At 45.4% G+C, this 17,568-nt stretch overlaps 1 protein-coding gene and 1 pseudogene across 1 annotated transcript in view; one reads left to right on the forward strand and one right to left on the reverse strand.

Annotated features, from left to right (window-relative positions):
- The first annotated feature begins 3,269 nt into the window (after positions 1 to 3,269).
- The window catches only part of Clic4 (chloride intracellular channel 4), a 60,028-nt gene continuing 45,729 nt past the window's right edge, over positions 3,270 to 17,568 (forward strand). Inside the window, exon 1 of the mRNA XM_027399668.2 lies at positions 3,270 to 3,550. Within this exon, the coding sequence (XP_027255469.1) occupies positions 3,479 to 3,550 (72 nt within the window). The 5' untranslated portion in view covers positions 3,270 to 3,478. The remainder of the gene's footprint in view (positions 3,551 to 17,568) is intronic.
- Positions 13,450 to 13,669, reverse strand: LOC118238287 (annotated as a pseudogene).

Below are 17,568 nucleotides of genomic sequence, written 5' to 3' on the forward strand. Positions count from 1 at the left end.
TTCTGTGTGTAACAGCCTTGGCTGTCCTGGAACTCACTTTGTAGACCAGGCTGGCCTCAAAACCACAGAGATTGGCCTGCCTCTGCCTCCCAAGTGCTGGGAGTAAAGGTGTGTACCACCACCCGAGCTGGCCTTTTTAGACTTATAAGAAGTTACAATTTGAGCTAAGAGCTGAACAATGTGAGTGAGCAAGAGTTCTGAGATTTCTGGTAGACAAAGGGTTCAGAGGTAGATGAGAGCAAAGGCCCTGAGGCAGCAGTGTGCTTGATATGTCAAGCACTAGAAAGAAGGCAGGTACGGCTGGGGTGGGGCACACAAGGGAGAGATGGAGGGGATGAGGTCAGAAGGGTGTGTATGGAGAACACACCTCCACCCATCTTCACGATTTCTCTGTTATAAAAATAAACAGGAGCACTGGGCAGACGTAAAATGGTCTTGTCTTTCAAAGTTGGACGCAAGATGCTATGGGAGCTCCCAGCATAAACACTCTTTCTTTCCCCTTCCCAGAATTGTGCTCCCATTGCTAGTGAACATGAGAGCAGAAACTGGGACCCCCTAGGCATGACTGTGACGGGGTTCCCAGGCACAGGCTCCAGGTCTGAGCCAGAGGCCAAGGGTGGGCAGGTGGACGGGGCAATCTTGGGAATCACACTACCTTAGGGCTTGGAGGTGAATGTCACAGGCTCCTGCCCACTTAAGGCTTGTTTTTAAGCAAAGAAACTGGAAGACCCATCCCTAATGTGCTGCTGTTTCCAGCATGGGTTTCTGTGCTGTGGGCCAGCGTGGGCCCAGCACAAACTGACTTGGATAAACCCTAAAAGGTTTATTCATGCATGTCTTTGGACCAGTCTGGGGTCTTTTAGGCTGTGCTGGGTCATCTTAGGTATGCCTGTGTTTTGAATTTACCATTTGAGATCATGGCGGGAAGGGTAGGCTGTGAGAGAACCTTAAACTGTTCACAGTTCTGTGAAAAATGAACACAAGGTCCAGTTCCGAGTCCAACTGTTACTTTGGTTTGTTTCTGGCTCACGTTTTGATCTATAGGGCAACCTTCTTTTCAACAAACTGAGTTGAACATGATACCCGACTCGCCTGTAGGGGCAGACAAGACGCCAAAAGGCACCTTGAAGTATCAGTTCCCCCTAACTACACAAGGCGGTAACCAGCGCCACCCTCTCTAGTCTAGATACTGAAAGGTTTTTGTTTTGTTTTGTTTTTGAGATAGGGTCTCATTCTCATGTAGTCCAGGCTGGTTTCAAGCTCATATAGCTGAGGATGACCCTAAACTCCTGACCTCCTGCTGCCACTTCTGGAGTGCAGGGATGATGAGTACCACACTCAGGTTATGCAGTGCTGGGAACTGAACTCAGGGCTTTGAGCATACTAGACAGACAGTTTACCAACTGACCTATATCCCTAGTCTAATAAAAATTCACCAGGGAGGCAGAGGCAGGAGGATCTTTGAGTTTAAGGCACAGAGCAGGTTCCACGGCAGCCAGGGCTACACAGAGAAACCCTGTCTCCAAAAAAACAAAAACAAAAAAATTACTATTACTGTTGGCTGCTGTGGTGTGGTGGCAGACACCTTTGACCCCAGCACTTGGGAAGTGGAGGCAGAGCCCCGCAGATCTCTGAGTTTGCCAGCGTCATCTACGTAGTGGGAACTTACTTTAAAAAAGGTTGTGTGTGGGCGTTGGTGGCCCACGCCTTTAATCCCAGCACTCGGGAGGCAGAGGCAGGCGGATCTCTGTGAGTTAGAGACCAGCCTGGTCTACAAGAGCTAGTTCCAGGAAACTTTATTGAGTTGGTTTTCTCCTTCAATATCAAATCCAGGCTGTCAGTCTTACAAGGCAAGTGCTTTTACTTGCTGAGTCATCTTGACTGTCCTTATTCTTTCTTTCTTTCTTTCTTTCTTTTTTTTTTTTTTTGAGCAGTCCTTGCAATCTATCCAGACTGTCCTCAAACCCTCAGCCCTCCTGCCTGAGCCTGCTGAGAGCCCTGCATGTGTCACTAAGTCAGGGAGAGGAGGTTAAGAGTCTTTTAAGGCCACTGTCAAACTGTGAACTTAAAACAGTTGCACTCCAGAGCATCGCTGGGACTAGTTGCTGGGGACAGCAACCCTTTCAGAGACTCTAGCAACTTGCATTGGATTGAATGAGGAGGTGGGGGTAAAGTTGCAAGTTGCATCGTATTTTCACACATCATTCATTCCCGTTTGTTGAAGCATTCTGATCCACACCAGGCACAGAGGATGCGAGATAATTGTTGTTGTAGTCCGCGCGCGTTTGGCCTTTCTGATCAACTCTCTCATCACCCTAACCTGGGAGGTACGCAGAATGACTAGATTAAGGAAAGCCAGAAGGCACGTTTTCCAGAGGTGACATTCACTCCAGCCATTCCACAGCAGGCCACGTGTCTCTCTGGTCTCTGCCCTCAGGGACTAAAGTACTCTGGCCCCTGTGCACTGAGGGCGCCATTCAGGTGGCTCTAATGCGCACCAAAAGTTCTCCAGGTGAACCGAGGGAAGGAATCGGTCCAGGTGGTGCAAACAGCATGGATAACGATTTAGAAGTCTGGCGCTGCCTCAGGCACCGGGGTTATGGTGGAGCGGGATCCGGTCCCATCGTCTCTGCCTAACTCTGACCTGGGACAGAGCACGGCTTTATACGAATTTTTTGAGTATCTGGACATCTAATAGAGAAGCATTCCGAGAGGAAGCCCGCAGTCAGAAGAAGAAAAAAGTACTTCTTAAGGACATGAAAACTTTCGCAAAAGTTTTCCAGGAAAAGGCGGCCGCCGCCCCGGTTACGGGCGGGGATGATGATGAGTCCCGCGGCTGCAGCGGGGGAGAGGGCCCGAGGAGCCACCGCATGAGGTCACCTGGCACCCACCCAGCAGCAGCTGCGGAGGACGCGGGCGAGCCACGGAGGGAGGCGGTGTCAGGCTCCGGCTCCCGGGGCCTTTCCCTCCCGCCCTCTGGGGGGCGTGGCTCGCGGGGACCGCCCCACCAATCCGCGCTGCCCAGCCTAGGCCGCGCCTCGCGGCGTCCCCTTGGCTCCGCAGTGGTGGGTCGCCTGAAGCTAAGGCGCTCCCTCCGCACCCCCTCCGACCCCGCCTCGTCCCCTCTCGCTCCTCCCCGCCTTCCTTGCCTGAGGCCACGCCCCTCGCCGTCCGGCCCGCCCACTTCCCCTGCAGAGTCCAGAGGCGCCGGGCTGCTGCCCCGCCCACACCACGCCTACCAGGTCCCGCCCAGCGGTTTGAAGTGGCTGGGACCGCAACCCCCTCCGAGTCGCGCGCGAGGCGTGAGGCGGTGCTGAGGATCTGAGGCCGCGGGCAGCTTGACGCCGGGACTGTCCAGTGAGTGAGCCAGCGAGCCAGCGAGCCAGCGAGCGAGCGCGGCGGGAACCCGCAGCCACAGCAACCCCGGAGTCACAGCAACAGCCGCAGCCGCCGTCCGCGGAGCCCAGCCCAGCCGGCCATGGCGCTGTCGATGCCCCTGAACGGGTTGAAGGAGGAGGACAAAGAGCCCCTCATCGAGCTCTTCGTCAAGGTGAGCGAGCGCTCGCCGTCTCGGGCGGCCCGTGTCCCCCACGCCCCCGAAGCGCCCCCACGCGGCGTCCCCGCGGCCCGAGGGCTGCAGCGCCTCGCCTCCCGCGCCCCTTCCTTCCCATTGTCTCGGCCCGCGTCTTCCCGCCTCGCAGCGGGACCTCGGCGTTCCCGGCGGGCGCGGCGACAGAGGGCAGAGGGCCGACTCCGCAGGGCGGGACGCGCGCGCCTCGGCCGCGCCGCATGGGTCCTGTCACTCTCCTCGCGCGGTCCGACCCCACCCCGCTCGCTCGCCCGCGGAGCCCCGGCGGGGCTCGGGCTGCCGAGTTGATCGCTCACTCAACTTAACTCGGGCGCTGGCGCTCGGCCGGTGTGAAACTGAAACTTTCATTTCGATACAATGTTAAATAAAATGAAGGGGAAAACCGGGAGCCGGACTGGGTGGCGCACGCCTCAGACCCAGCGACGGGGAAGGTGGGGCTAGAAAGGTTGGGAGTTCTGGCTCAGCCTTGGCTCCTTCCCGAGCTCAGGGCAAGCCTGGGATACGTGGGACCCCTCAACCCTGCCCTCCTCCCCCGCGGGGGAGGGGAGACATTTTTTCCCTAACGCGGGAGTGGTGACCAGGCTAGGACCTAGCAGTTGAGGCTTGTGTGCCTCGAGTTCGAGTCCAACCAGGGCTACAAATGTGAACCCATGGTACACAGACCCCCCCAAACCCCCAGACAACAGGAAAAAAAAAAAGGCAAAGGAAAAGAAAAGCAAAAGCGAAAAGAAGGGTGGATGCCCCAGGGCTTCCGGAAAAGACGGAGATTCCCGACTTGGGTTTTCCTGTCCGGTATTTTACCACCATCTGGTTTTCTTGTTTCTCAAGCGCGGCGCGTTTTTACATGATGCAACTTTTTGGCTGCTCTGGTTGGTGTTGCCATTCTTAGTTCCCTCGGCCTTAAAATTCCTCTCGTCCCTTTCAGCTTTAAAATCCTGGAACTGCCTTCTTCACCTACAAACACTATCCGAGGGCTCTCTGCGTCCCTCCCTTTTGGAGAGTAGTGGAGGAGAGAAAAGTTAGTAACATCTGGGTCCTCTGCTTTCCTGAGCCGCCTTTGAAACCCTAAGATTCTGTCTGTCGGCCACCAAATAGCCAGGCTTAGGTAGAAACAGGCAACACATTAGAAATTCGACAGGAATCTAATCCTAGTCTGCCCTTTCTTAGTTATAATTTGAAAGAGCGGAAATTATTGAAGGATGTGTTCCAGAGATGGAAGGAAGAAATCTGCAGGGTGGTAGCGATGTTTGTCTTAGTATTTTTCTGTCAGTAACTAGTTCTAGAAACGTTTTGGTCTAGAGCAGCTGTTTTCAACCTGTGAGTATTCACCCCAGGATCAAACGACTCTTTCACATGGGGTCTCCTAAGACCATTGGAAAACACATTTATTTACATTACAGTTCATAACAGTAGCAAACAGTTATGAAGTAGCAACGAGAATAGTTTTATGGCTGGGAGTCACCACAATATGAGGAACTGCAATAAAGAGTCAACGTTAGGAAGGTTAAGAACCACTGGTCTAGAGACTTGAAAGAGAAAGGCATAGGATTCCCCAAATAGCGTTTTCTCTGTGACCCGAGGCGGCAGACATAATTTAACTTGGAGGTGTGTAGGAAGGAATCTGAAGTAAGAGAAAGGGAAGAGGGGAATGGGAACTGGCATAGAACAGGGAAAAGGCTAGACCAGAGATCTAGACCTAGTGATGTCTCCTCATCTGCCCTCTCCTCTGTTTTTCTGAGACAGAGTCTCACTTTGTAGTCTAGGTTGTCATGGAACCCATGTAGTCCAGGCTGCCTCAGCCTGCTGGGTGCTGTGATTACATGGGTGTGAAACATCATACCCAGTGGAAGGCTTTTTGATAACGAAATAAACAACCTCCAAAGTGTATGTATTAATCTGAAGAACAGTGCTTATTGGGTGAAACTTTAGAAGTGTTATTCCACTCAGCATTATAGACTGAGTAATACGAGGCTGGCCCTTTAATCCCAGTACTTGGGAGGCAGAGGCAGGCAGATTTCTGAGCTGGAAGCTGCCAAGTTAGCCAGGGCCACATAGGGAGACCCAGTTTCACAAACAGCATTAAACATAACAACCTAGAATCACACACAAATTCTACATACAATTCCTAGCTTCTGCTAGTATGGTTCTGGAGGTCTTAGCCAATATAATACTGCAAGAAAAATGTTTAAAAACTAGGAAGGAGTTGGAGATGTAGCTCAGGGGTAGAACACTTGCCTAACATGGCCCTGTGTGTAATTTTCAGCAACACACACACATCCTTAGAAATGACTTGATGGATGCTTGATGCCCTGCTCACTGTTGATTTAGTACATACAGGAGGAGATGGGTGGGGTGTGCTTTCCCAAAGTTGAGTCACTTGCATGCCCCTTCCAATATATGTGTTCCATATATGTGGTGTGAATTCACAGGTCTGTTTGGGCTTGGAGGCCAAAGGTTAGTCATACAATTCTGGGCTCAAGCCTGGCTGTGGAGGCACACACCTTTAATCCCAGCCCTGGGGGAGGCAGAGGCAGTCGGATCTCTGAGTTCGAGACAGCCTGGTCTATTAGAGCTAGTTCCAGGATAGCCTCCAAAGCTACAACAGGGAAACCCTGTCTCGGAAAACAAAACAAAACAAAACAAAAAGGAATTCTGGGCTCATTGGCTGTGATCCTGGGCAATTTGTTTTCTCTCAAGCTTTATTTTTTTCATCTGTGAAATGGTTTTTATTTATCTATGCTTAATATAGGCCAGTTTTATGCTGATTCAGTCTCGGTTAGAAAGGAGGAAAAAGTAAAATGTGATAAAGGGTGTTGATTTCGTCTCAAAACCTGTGTGTGGGGAATGCAAATGGGGAAAATACTCAGTTATTTTGAAAGCAATGAGAGGCAGAAAATTGTGGTTGTCTTGGTCGGTATGCTAGACAGTGTTAGTTATTCAGGCAGCTATCCTAAATTTGTAGCAGCTAATTTTTTTTTCTTTTTTTTGAACATAGGATCACACTGTACTTTAGCCTGAGTTAGCTCTGGAGCTCACACCGGCCTCAAACTCACAGCAGTCTGTCTCAGCTACCCAAGTGTTTGATGTATAGGTGTGAGTCACCACTATATGGCTGAAATCTTTTTTAATTTGTCCCCATCCCCACCCCCAGACAGGGTTTCTCTGTGTAGCTTTGGAGCCTATCCTGGCACTCACTCTGGAGACCAGGCTAGCCTCGAACTCACAGAGATCTGCCTGCTTCTGCCTCCCGAGTGCTGGGATTAAAGGCATGTGCCACCAATGCCCGGCATTTTTTTTTTTTTAAAGACTTATTCATGTATTTTATGTATATGAGTGCTGTCTTCACACACAGCAGAAGAAGGAATCTGATTACACAGATGTGGTTGCTGGGAACTGAACTCAGGATCTCTGGAAAAGCAGTCAAGTGCTCTTAACTGCTGAGCTATCTCTCCAGCCCCGAGGAGTGGTTTTTGTAGGACATTAATCTGCAGAGTTAGTTAGATGCAGATAACCCATCTCAAGGAGAGATGGCTGTAACTCTGTGGTAGAGTTCCTATTTAGCTTGTTAGGTCCTGGGGTTAATCCCCAGTACCACAAGACAAAACAAATGGCAAGATGGCACATGCTTATGGAGTCAGTCATAGTTCACGGTAAACTAAGCTAGGATATATACATAAAGATTGAAGGAGGCTTGAGCTTGACTCTGAAAAAGTAGGGGACTAGGTAGGTTGGAGGTAGCTGAGATGGAGGAGATGTTAGTTTAGACATTTGTGAACTCCAGGAGCTGATAGTGATTCTCTGAAGGAAGGAGCCAGAGGACTCAGATCATGACAAGATCATGGCTAGTAAGCTGCAGCCTGGGCTTTGTTAATGCTCACATTTTCATAGGCTTTCTTCTCCCTCTGCTTCTGGCATGCTTTCTGCTCCCTTTCCTAGTCCCATTTGGGAAGGTGTGAATGATTCCTGCTTCCAGTCTGAAGTTCAGGGACAGACTTCGATACTTTCAAACAACAGATGTTGCCAAAGGCAGATCTCTGTGAGTTCGAGACCAACCTGGTCTACAAGAGCTAGTTCCATGACAGCCTCCAAAGCCACAGAATCCTACCCCCCGCCCCCAAAAGAAAGTGGTGCCGAGATGGAACAACCAAACTTCAGATTCAATGTGAAGACAGTGTTCCCTTTTCTAACTGGTTTGCTCATTTGGATTTCTAGAGAGGAACTTAAGAACTTGGAAATAGTGTAAAATGTGAGGTTAATGGAAGCTTTGTCCTTGTTACCTTTTTCCCAGGGCTCTTTCTGTAGAACTAAAGCAGACTACTTTTGCAAATGCCAAGTGATGATTTTGGTTAAATAGAAAATTCTAAAAGGAGCTCAGCAGAATGGGGAAGCGACAGGTACTGGAGCCAAGGGGACTGAACACAGAGGAGCCTATAACAGTGACAGGAGTGGTGACAGTCAAGGGACAGGCAAGTTGTTCTGGAAGGTTGCCTGAGGGGTGCCTAGAAGCCAGTGGGGGAATGGTGAGGAGACTGCCTCCTCCCCTCCTTTCCGGTGTTTCCTCAGTAGGGAATGAGTGAGTCTCTGGGAAGTGAGTTAGGCAGGATGGGAAGGAAGTGTGATTAAGGCATGATGAGTTAAGATTTTTACCAAGTAGACCAAAAAGCTAGGATAGGTTTGCTCAGTTAAAGGCTGGTTTAGAGAATGGAAATGAGTTTCTGATGGAAAATGACATTTGGGTTATGATTACAAACCTTTGGCATATGATTTAACTGAACTCTAAATTTAGTTCAGGGCGTACGTTTGTGAATTTCTTAGGAGCTTTTAGTTCTGTTGCCTTTTATGAGTCTTGGCTCACAAGACCTCAGTGGTCAGTATCAAGTATCACTGTGAAGAATATGAATTAGCTTTTTGTTTTATTCCAGTTTTGGTGGTACTAGGGATGGAACTCCAGGCCTTATGTATGCTAGGCAAGTACACTACCATGCTCCAGCCCCTTAAGAATTTAAATTAATTAATTTGAGACAAGGTCTCACAAAGTAGTCTTAGCTGACCTGGAACTCTCACTATAGACCAGGTTAGCCTTGAACTTGCAGACACTCGCCTCCGTCAAAATGTTGAGATTAAAGGCAAGTGTTCTCATTCCTGGCTTATTTTTAAACATACTAATTTATTTTGTGTGTATGGGTGTTTTGCCTGTGTATTACATGTGTGTGTACCTGGTGCTCAAGGAGGCCAAAAGAGGTCCTCAGGTCCCTGGATCTGGAGGTATAGACAGTTGTGAGCTGCATTGTGAGTGCTGGGAACTGAACACAGGTCCTCTGCAAGAACCACACTTTACCACTGAGCTATCTCTGTTTCAGCCTCCAGAGTAGCTAGGACACCAGGCCCAGCAATTAGCATTGTTTATTTTTCCCCTCCTTACTTAAAATATAAAATCATGATATTGTGTGAGACTAAATCACAACCTAATGTAGATAAATAAGACCATATTTAGAATAAGAGCATTTAAATTTGTGCATTGTTTGAAAAATAGCAATATTGTAACTAGGACCAGGTGTGGACCTGAGTGTACCACAGATTCTTATTCTTCTAGTATTGGTGGATTTTGTTTCCTTTTTCTTTGAATTTGAAATGCAGCTCTAAGCTAGAAGCCTAATAGTTTTCCATGTTTTTATTGGTGGTTGTGTGTATGTCATGAAGCTCCTTCCAGTTTCATGGGTGAACTAATTGTTAGGAAGAACATTTAATTCTCATTGTAATCGAGTTGTAAAACTGTCACTCACCAGGTGTAGCACAAACACTGAATTTTACCAGCTGGAAGCATGGCTATTTACTTGTATGTGTGGGAGAAGAATAAAAGAAAATCTGAACAAACACCAGAGATACAAAATTGCAGTTAGATGGAACCTGGGTAGGGACTTGTGAGGATTGGCCAGTGCTCTGCATGTTTTTCTTGCCGAACAACCAAACCAGTTGCTTTATTTTTGAAGGTGGAGACCAGGTGGTAGATTGCTCAACTGAGCAATCATTAAAACTAAAGAGGAATCAAATTGGGTGCTCCTGCTATTTAGGAATACTGGGAGAGTGGTTGCTATGAAGTCTGACTATATACACTAATTGGGGGAAAAAGAAGGTGGTTACACTTAAGAAATTAGATGTTGGGTTTGAGGGTAACAAATATGCAAGGCAGTATTGAAGGGTAAGCTTACATTTTTGCAAAAGCCCCCAAATATGATATAGACTTATTAATTATGAACGCTTGGCCTTATCTTATACTTGTCTCACTGGCTCTTATATCTTAATTTAACCTGTTTTTCTTCTTTGCCTTGGGACTTTTTACCTTTCATTCATACCTTACATTTTCATTTTTACCTTACCGTTTCATTTACCTTTACATTTCATTATATCCTACTTTCTTTCGTCCTCCATGTCTATCTTTCTGGGCACTCACTGGTGGTCATAGCCATGAGGTTCAGCCTGAGTGGGGGAGCGTGGGCTTGGAAACTCCTAGCAACCCCAGGGCATAAAGACCAAACACAGGCATCTTTTTTTTTTTTTTTAATTGGTTTGTTTTTGTTTTCGACACAGGGTTTCTCTGTGTAGCTTTGGAGCCTATCCTAGCACTTGCTCCTCTGCCTCCCGAGTGTTGAGATTAAAGGCATGGGCCACCAACAGGCAAGGTAAAACAGCAACACATCTTTACATAGTTAAACAATTATTCTGCAACACAAACAAATGTAGCAACATCTTTACATAGTTAAACAAATATTCTATTCCACAACAAGTGGAGCTGTTTTCAGAATTAACTTATCCCTTCTGTATGTGTGGACTGGAGGTGGTGAGAGAGTTTTTGCTTAGGAATGGTTGAGTACGTGTAGGGGTAATGACTGAAGCAAACAGCAGTTGAGAGACAAGAAGCACAGGTCCTTTCTCTTCAAGGAGCTCACAGTGTAGCTGGATTTTAGGTAAGTGAGCCGTGAGCAGTCAGATGCTTAGCACCATCTTTTTACTGTAATATACAGTGACTTTTTGTTCCATTTAGTCTTCAGAAATCCAGGTGAAGTTGGGAGTAGGAGTTCATGCCTGTAATCTTGCACTCCTGAATCTGAGACAGGAGGATTATCACAAGTTCCAGGCAAGACTCTCAAAAAATTAAAAAATACAAATAAAAGATGGGCGGTGGTAGCTCACGCCTTTAATCCCAGCACTTGGAGGCAGAGGCAGGTAGATTTCTGTGAGTTTGACCAACCTGATCCTACAAAGAGTTCCAGGACAACCTCCAAAGCCACACAGAGAAACCCTGTCTCAAAACAAACAAGCAAACAAACAAAAATACAAATAAAAACTAGCTGGTATGGTGATACAAACCTATAACTTCAGCACTCAACAGACTGAAAGATCTCTTAGTTCAAGGCCAAAGATCCGATACAAACAGAATAAAATCTAATCCTGGCAGTTAGGAAATGGAGTCAGAGAGATTGACTCTGGGATATATGGTCTGAGCCAGCCTACACTAGAGAACCTGTTTCAAAAGATAAACAGAAATACCCTCACAAACAAAAAGCAAAATCCATTGAATTAAAAGCTTCGGAATGATTTTCTACACGACAGCCTAAATGAGGTAACTGATTTAGAGATGAGTGGAATATTTAAGGATGGAAGGTATCACTGAGGCTGTAACTGGCTTGTTGTTTAAAGAAACTCATGTTTCTTTGTATTATTATATTCTGTATTATGTTCTGCAAGTTTGGTTTATTTAAAGTTAAATTGACACTTGCCTGAAATTGCTGGCTGGTTGTTTGTGGAATTAATTATAAACTCTTCTGTGTGTTTGCCCGTGCCCGGGGGTAGAGAGGAGGGAAAAGAAACAAAGAAGGAAAGGAGGCATGAGGAAGCAAGTACATACCCTGGTCATTCCCAATACCCCTTTCCTTGCTTTCTTGTACAGCGATTAATCACATGTAGATTCATGCTTAGTTTTCCTCCGGTTGCCCACTGATATACTGCACCTACAGCAGTGCCTGAAATAGTTACTAAACAAAGGAAGGGGGGGGGGAACGGCTTTTCATCTGCAAGCTGAAATTGGGGTATGGGAAAAGCTGTAGAAGTCTGATTGTTTCAAGTGATCTGAATGGCAACAAGAATCTATGAAAGTAAAGAAGTAGTCAGGCGTTGGTGGCGCACGCCTTTAATCCCAGCACTCAGGAGGCAGAGGCAGGCGGATCTCTGTTATTCAAGACCAGCCTAGTCTACAGAGTGAGTGCCAGGACAGGCTCCAAAGCTACACAGAGAAACCCTATCTCAAAAAACCAAAGGAAAACAAACAAACAAACAAACAAACAAACAAACAAAAAAACAATCTCTTAGAACATAAAGTATATTTGCAGCCACAGTGGGAGATGAGAATTGCTAAAAGCCAGTGGTTCTCAACTTTGGGTTGTCAAACGACCCTTTCACAGGGGTCACTTAAGACCATCAGAAAATACAAATTATTATGATTCATAACAGTAGCAAAATTACAGCTATAAAGTAGCAACAAAATAATTGTATGGTTGAAGGTTACCACAACATGAGGAACTGTACTAGCTATAAGCAATGTTTTTTGAAAATCCAACTAAGATGTATTCCTTCTCTTCCTTACACCTCAAGTGCAGAAGCCATTTTGTTGCTCTCTAAGTAAAGTAACTTCAAATCAAGCCTATAACCATCATACTCTAGACTGAGTGAATGGACACATGTATGTATCTCCTGCTTCTTGGGCCTTTACTCTAGCTAGTTGGAGTGCTTCTGTTTCTTATTCCATATGGGCTTTGCTGCCTACCTGAAGCATCCTTTCCTACTGCATTCCCATTTGTTAATCTCTAGGTGAGTCCCTAAGTCTGTTTAAATGTCTTTATTCTTCAGGATCACTTTCCTGTTACCTCTCTGTGGAAAGCCTTTTTTTTTTTTTTTTTTTTTGCCCCACATGTCTTTGCCATAATAAAGGAAGGTCATTGTAGTAGGATGCTCTGTCAGTTTATCTCTGTATCCACTGCAGTGTTTAGTAGATCACTTGCTTCCTAATAGGCATTCAGTAAATCTTTTTGAATGAGTAAATGCACTTAGGTATAGTTGGTAACTCTACTGCTGATTAGAGTTGACTGGGAATACCCTTTAAAATATGCAGCCCTCTGGAATAGCACCATCTATTTAACATTGTGTTTGCTGGGTAGTTGACCAAAAAAAAAAAAAAAAAAAAAAAAAAAAAAAAAAGCGGAGCGGGGCTGGAGAGATGGCTCAGAGGTTAAGAGCACCAACTGCTCTTCCAGAGGTCCTGAGTTCAATTCCCAGCAACCACATGGTGGCTCACATCCATCCGTTATGAGATCTGGTGCCCTCTTCTGGAAGCATAATGTTGTATACATAATAAATAAAATCTTTTTTTTTTTTTTTTTTTTTTAAAGCATAGGCTGGCTGATAAATTGCTGGCTGTGTCATTAAACCACTGCTGATTTAGTGCCTGGTCAGTTGTCAACTCTGTTTCTCGGAAGCCTTCCACTCACTGTTTCTTGTGTGACTTGTCCTTAGTTTGAAAGGGATCTCACCTTATAGAGGTAGTCTCATTTGACTCTAGCCTTAGGATAGCAGGGCATTGTGTACAGTTAATGCTGACTTTTAGTTAATCTTCAAAGTCCAAAGCAGTAAGTTAAGAATTTTCTTTTTGGAAGCTGGAGAGATGGCTTGGCAGTTAAGAGTACTTGCTGCTCTTGCAGAGGACCCAGTACAGTTCTTACAACTTCTTGAGAATTAAAACTTTTACTGAACAAGGGTGAAAATGGGTGGGAAAGTATAGATGTGGCAGGCAGTCACTGCTGTGGTTATCATCTTATGCTCATTCTGATGGCCATGAATAAGGTTCCACCACTCTGCATCATGGTTTTCCCAATGCTGCCCATCGGCTCCCAACCCTGAATTCTGATCCTGAGACAGGAGAAGGTGCCTGGGTCACCATGCCCACAGTGTAACCCATGACAAAACCCACCTTCATAAGTTGAAGCAGCTGGGCTGGGACTGCCAGTAGGGTCCCACAGCTACCGGCATACACCCTGCCTATAACCCTTAATTCCAGGGAATCTGATGTTCTCCTGGCCTCTGGCACTAGGCATGCATGTAGTGCACAAGTGAAGGCAAAAACATTCATGCACATAAAATAAAAGCTAAATAAACACCCACGCCTTTAATCTCAGCACTCAGGAGGCAGAGACAGGTGGATCTCTCTGAGTTTCAGGCCAGTCTCACCACTCCCACCTGGACAACCAAAAACCTCAAAACTAACAGAAACACAAAATTTCTTAAAGAATTTTCTTTTTTCTCTTTGTTTCAGGTGCCAAATTAGCTCCCGCCATCCTCCCAACTGAACTTTAAGACAGGGTCTATAGCCAAAGCTAGCTTTGAACTCAGTCCAGGGTAGTCTCAAATGCATGGTAAACTGTCCCTGCTTTCTGGTTGCTGGGATTACAGAAATGTGCCACCACTCCTGGCTCTAGGTAAAGCTTTCCATATATGATTCATTTATTTATTTTGTTCATTTGAACAAAATTTATTTTGTTCATTTGAAATGGGGTCTTGTTCCACAGTCCAGTTAAGCTTTGAAAGGTAGCATTTATACGGTAAACTGCAGGAGTCTTTTCTCTAATGTTGGAACTGAGAGCAGTCCTTCCCAAAATAAAATGAAATTCAGGTTTCAATCAATCTGCTTTCAAGATTTAACTTGATTCCCCCTTATGATGCTTATATCTTCCGTCATTTCGTAGGCTTGGTACCGTTGCTTTTCTTCCTTTTTTTTTTTTTTTTTTTTTTGGTTTTTCAAGATAGGGTTTCTCTGTGGCTTTGGAGGTTGTCCTGGAACTAGCTCTTGTAGACCAGGCTGGCCTCGAACTCACAGAGATCTGCCTGCCTCTGCCTCCCGAGTGCTGGGATTAAAGGTGTGCGTCACCACCACCACCCGGCTCTTCCTTGTTTTTTGGCAGTTATCACTTTAAGTATATATATTTTTTCTAAGTAGGCTGTGATGCTGGGGCATTGATAATTGCTAAAATCTGTCACTTTGTCTTGTTTAAAATAATGTTGCAAGCAAATTTAGGAGTCACCAATAAAGCACATTGTATTTTGTGTCCTCTTTTGCAGTTTTTTCATGAATACGGAGTGGTACAAATTAGTGCCAATTTAAGCAATTTTCGTTAAACTAGCCTTTACTTAAGTGCCTGTTGGATACCAGAAGTTGCTCTAGGCCCAGGGGAAACAAAGCAGATGCACTCTGAGTGCCACTCTGAGTGGCCAGAGCAGCTATAGTGTAGGAAGGAGCACTCCGCCAGAGTCCCAGGAAGCTCTTTACTGGGAGCCATTGTAACTCCCTGGCTGCCAGGCTTTTTCCCCTTGCAGAAGCTTGGCGTGAATGTATTTAGAGTAGATGCTTAGTCTCACTGAATTATTTTTGTGTTGCTTTTCCCAAATGCAGGGTAGAAGGAATTCATGGAAGAGCGTTCTATACTTAACTGAACTGATACAGACATTTGTGGAGTGCTGTGTGTAACTGCATTGTGGATTAACTTGTTGGATTATTATTCAATAAAGTGCTTGCTGAAGAACTGTGCTGGGCTTCCCTACCACTCACCCCACTTTGTACACACTTTATTTTAGAGGCGGCTAGTGAGAAAAGTAACAATAAAAAAGAAATCACATGCTTGGGAAAATGCAAGTGCTTGTTAAATTCACAAGAATATTCATACAAGAAGCCAGACAGTTAGGTTGAAAGGGTGAAGCAAATATTGGGTTGGAGCTGGGGATGTATGTAGTTCAGTGGTAGAGTGTTTGCCACTAGCCCTGGGTTCGATCACTAGTACTGTAAAACAAACAAACAAATCCATAAAAAACAAATGAAAAAAAATAGGGAAAGTCACTGCCTTAGTTCATATTTGTTTTTGCTTTAGTATCTCAAAAGTGGTTCTTAGGATATACTCAACTGGAAGCTTAACTCTTCCTTCCTTCCTTCCTTCCTTCCTTCCTTCCTTCCTTCCTTCCTTCCTTCCTCTCTCCTTCCCCCTCCCTCTTCTGCTCCCCCCTTTTGGTAAGGCAGTTTCTCAGTGTGGTCCACACTAGCCTTGAACCCACAGTCTTCCTGCCTCAGCTTCTAAGTGCGAAGATATATTTGAGATCTCCCCAAGTTAAGAATTGGAGGGTATCATCTGTGTTGGCACTAGAGTGTTGGTCCATTTAGAAGGTGTGGGTGATTAGAATTCATATTTCAGGAATATAGTTAAGTTTAGTGCATTGCTGTTTGTCAGAGTGTACTAGTGATAGGAGTGGGTACTGGAGAGCTAGGGAGATGGTTCAGTGGGTAAAGTGCTTGCCATGCTAGTTCGAGGACTTGAGTTTGGAACCCCAGGACCCATCGAGCCAGACACAGTAGCATGTGCCTGTTATCTCAGTGCTCCTGGGAGACAGAAATGCATAAGAATCTCTAGACCCTGCAGGCCAGCCAGTCTGACATGAGTAGAAGTAACAAGAGACCCTGTCTAAACAAGGTGGAAGGAAGGTGAGGACTCACACTTAAGTTTGTCCTCTGACCCCTGCATGAATATGCATGCTGTGGCACCCCCCTCCCCTCCTTAAAAAATTGGATGCAGGAGCTATGCAGTTGTGTTTAAACCCTGGCTCCCCGATTCACTTGGTGTCTCCATTGAGGTAGTAGAATCTGACTCTTGGGCTTGGTAAGATTAATAGTATTAATAAGAAAACCACTTAGAGTGTGACACACAGCAGGCCCACTCACTTGCTCTTATGCTGCCTCTGGGATGCAGTTAAGACTGCACTGGCCAGAGGTTAGTTATGTGTGCTATATGTGTGGTTTCAACCTCTGGGATGTTACTAAGATCTGCTTGACTGGCTTTGCAAATAGGTAGAGAACTTTCCATTCTAAATCAGAAATGAAGAGCTAGTATGAAAAATGTCCCAGGATCTGATTGGGACTCCTTTCCGATTTAGCCAGCAGCTCACAGTCCTGCTGGTATTCACTAGGGGACTGATGAGCTCCATCTTGGTCCTTCTGCCTCAGCTCTCAGGACTAAAACATTAGGAAGAGTGTCTTTCTCTTCCTCCTCTTCTGTAATGAAATTTCAAGAGATCAAGAGTCAGTCTAACATTGGATATAGTGGTTCTTTCTGTACAGGTACTTTGAATTAATGCTTTTTGGTTTCCTGTTCTACCAAATTCCATGCTTTTTTTATTTTTATTGTATACAATTATTAAGTTGATTGGTCATAATATTAATTAATATTAAATAATACTTTCTTTAGATGTGTTTAGATATTTTTAAATCTTCATCCCAAGAGACTGAGTTCATTTAATTTTAGCAGAAGAAATAGAGGTAGTATAAATTTACATGATTTTTTTTTTTTTCCATTTTGAGAGAGTCAACTTAGTAGTCCAGGCTATCACCGAAATCCTCTGGCCTCTGATTTCTGAGTGTTGGGTTACATTTTTGTGCCATCACGCCCTGATTTACAGGTTTTATGCTTAGATTTTTCATCTCTAGCTGGCCTGGAACTCAGACATAGTGCTTCTGCCTCCTGATTGCTGGAATTAAAGGCATGTGTTATCATGACCAGCTAGTGGTTTTTAAGGGGTAAGGGTGGAATTGCAGTCTCCTAGTCTATTCATTTCTAGTCTAAGTGTCTAGTTTCCTCCTTATAGCACAGTGGAATTGTAATAAAGCTGTAAACCTCAAGTGTATGGCTGTAATTAGTAGGTGACTCAAGGATCATAAAGTGACTTTATCTTTTATCTTATTATAATGTTATAAACTTTTAAAAGTACTTAATTTACTCCCACACAGGACACAGTAAACTGATAAAAGCCAAGATATTAAAGCCAGGATAATAGACAGCACTGGGCTGTGATTATGTGCCAGGCGCAGTACACCAGGCTCTTATATGTGTTAG

Source organism: Cricetulus griseus, chromosome 2, assembly GCF_003668045.3.
Source record: "Cricetulus griseus strain 17A/GY chromosome 2, alternate assembly CriGri-PICRH-1.0, whole genome shotgun sequence".
NCBI classification, from domain to species: domain Eukaryota; kingdom Metazoa; phylum Chordata; class Mammalia; order Rodentia; family Cricetidae; genus Cricetulus; species Cricetulus griseus.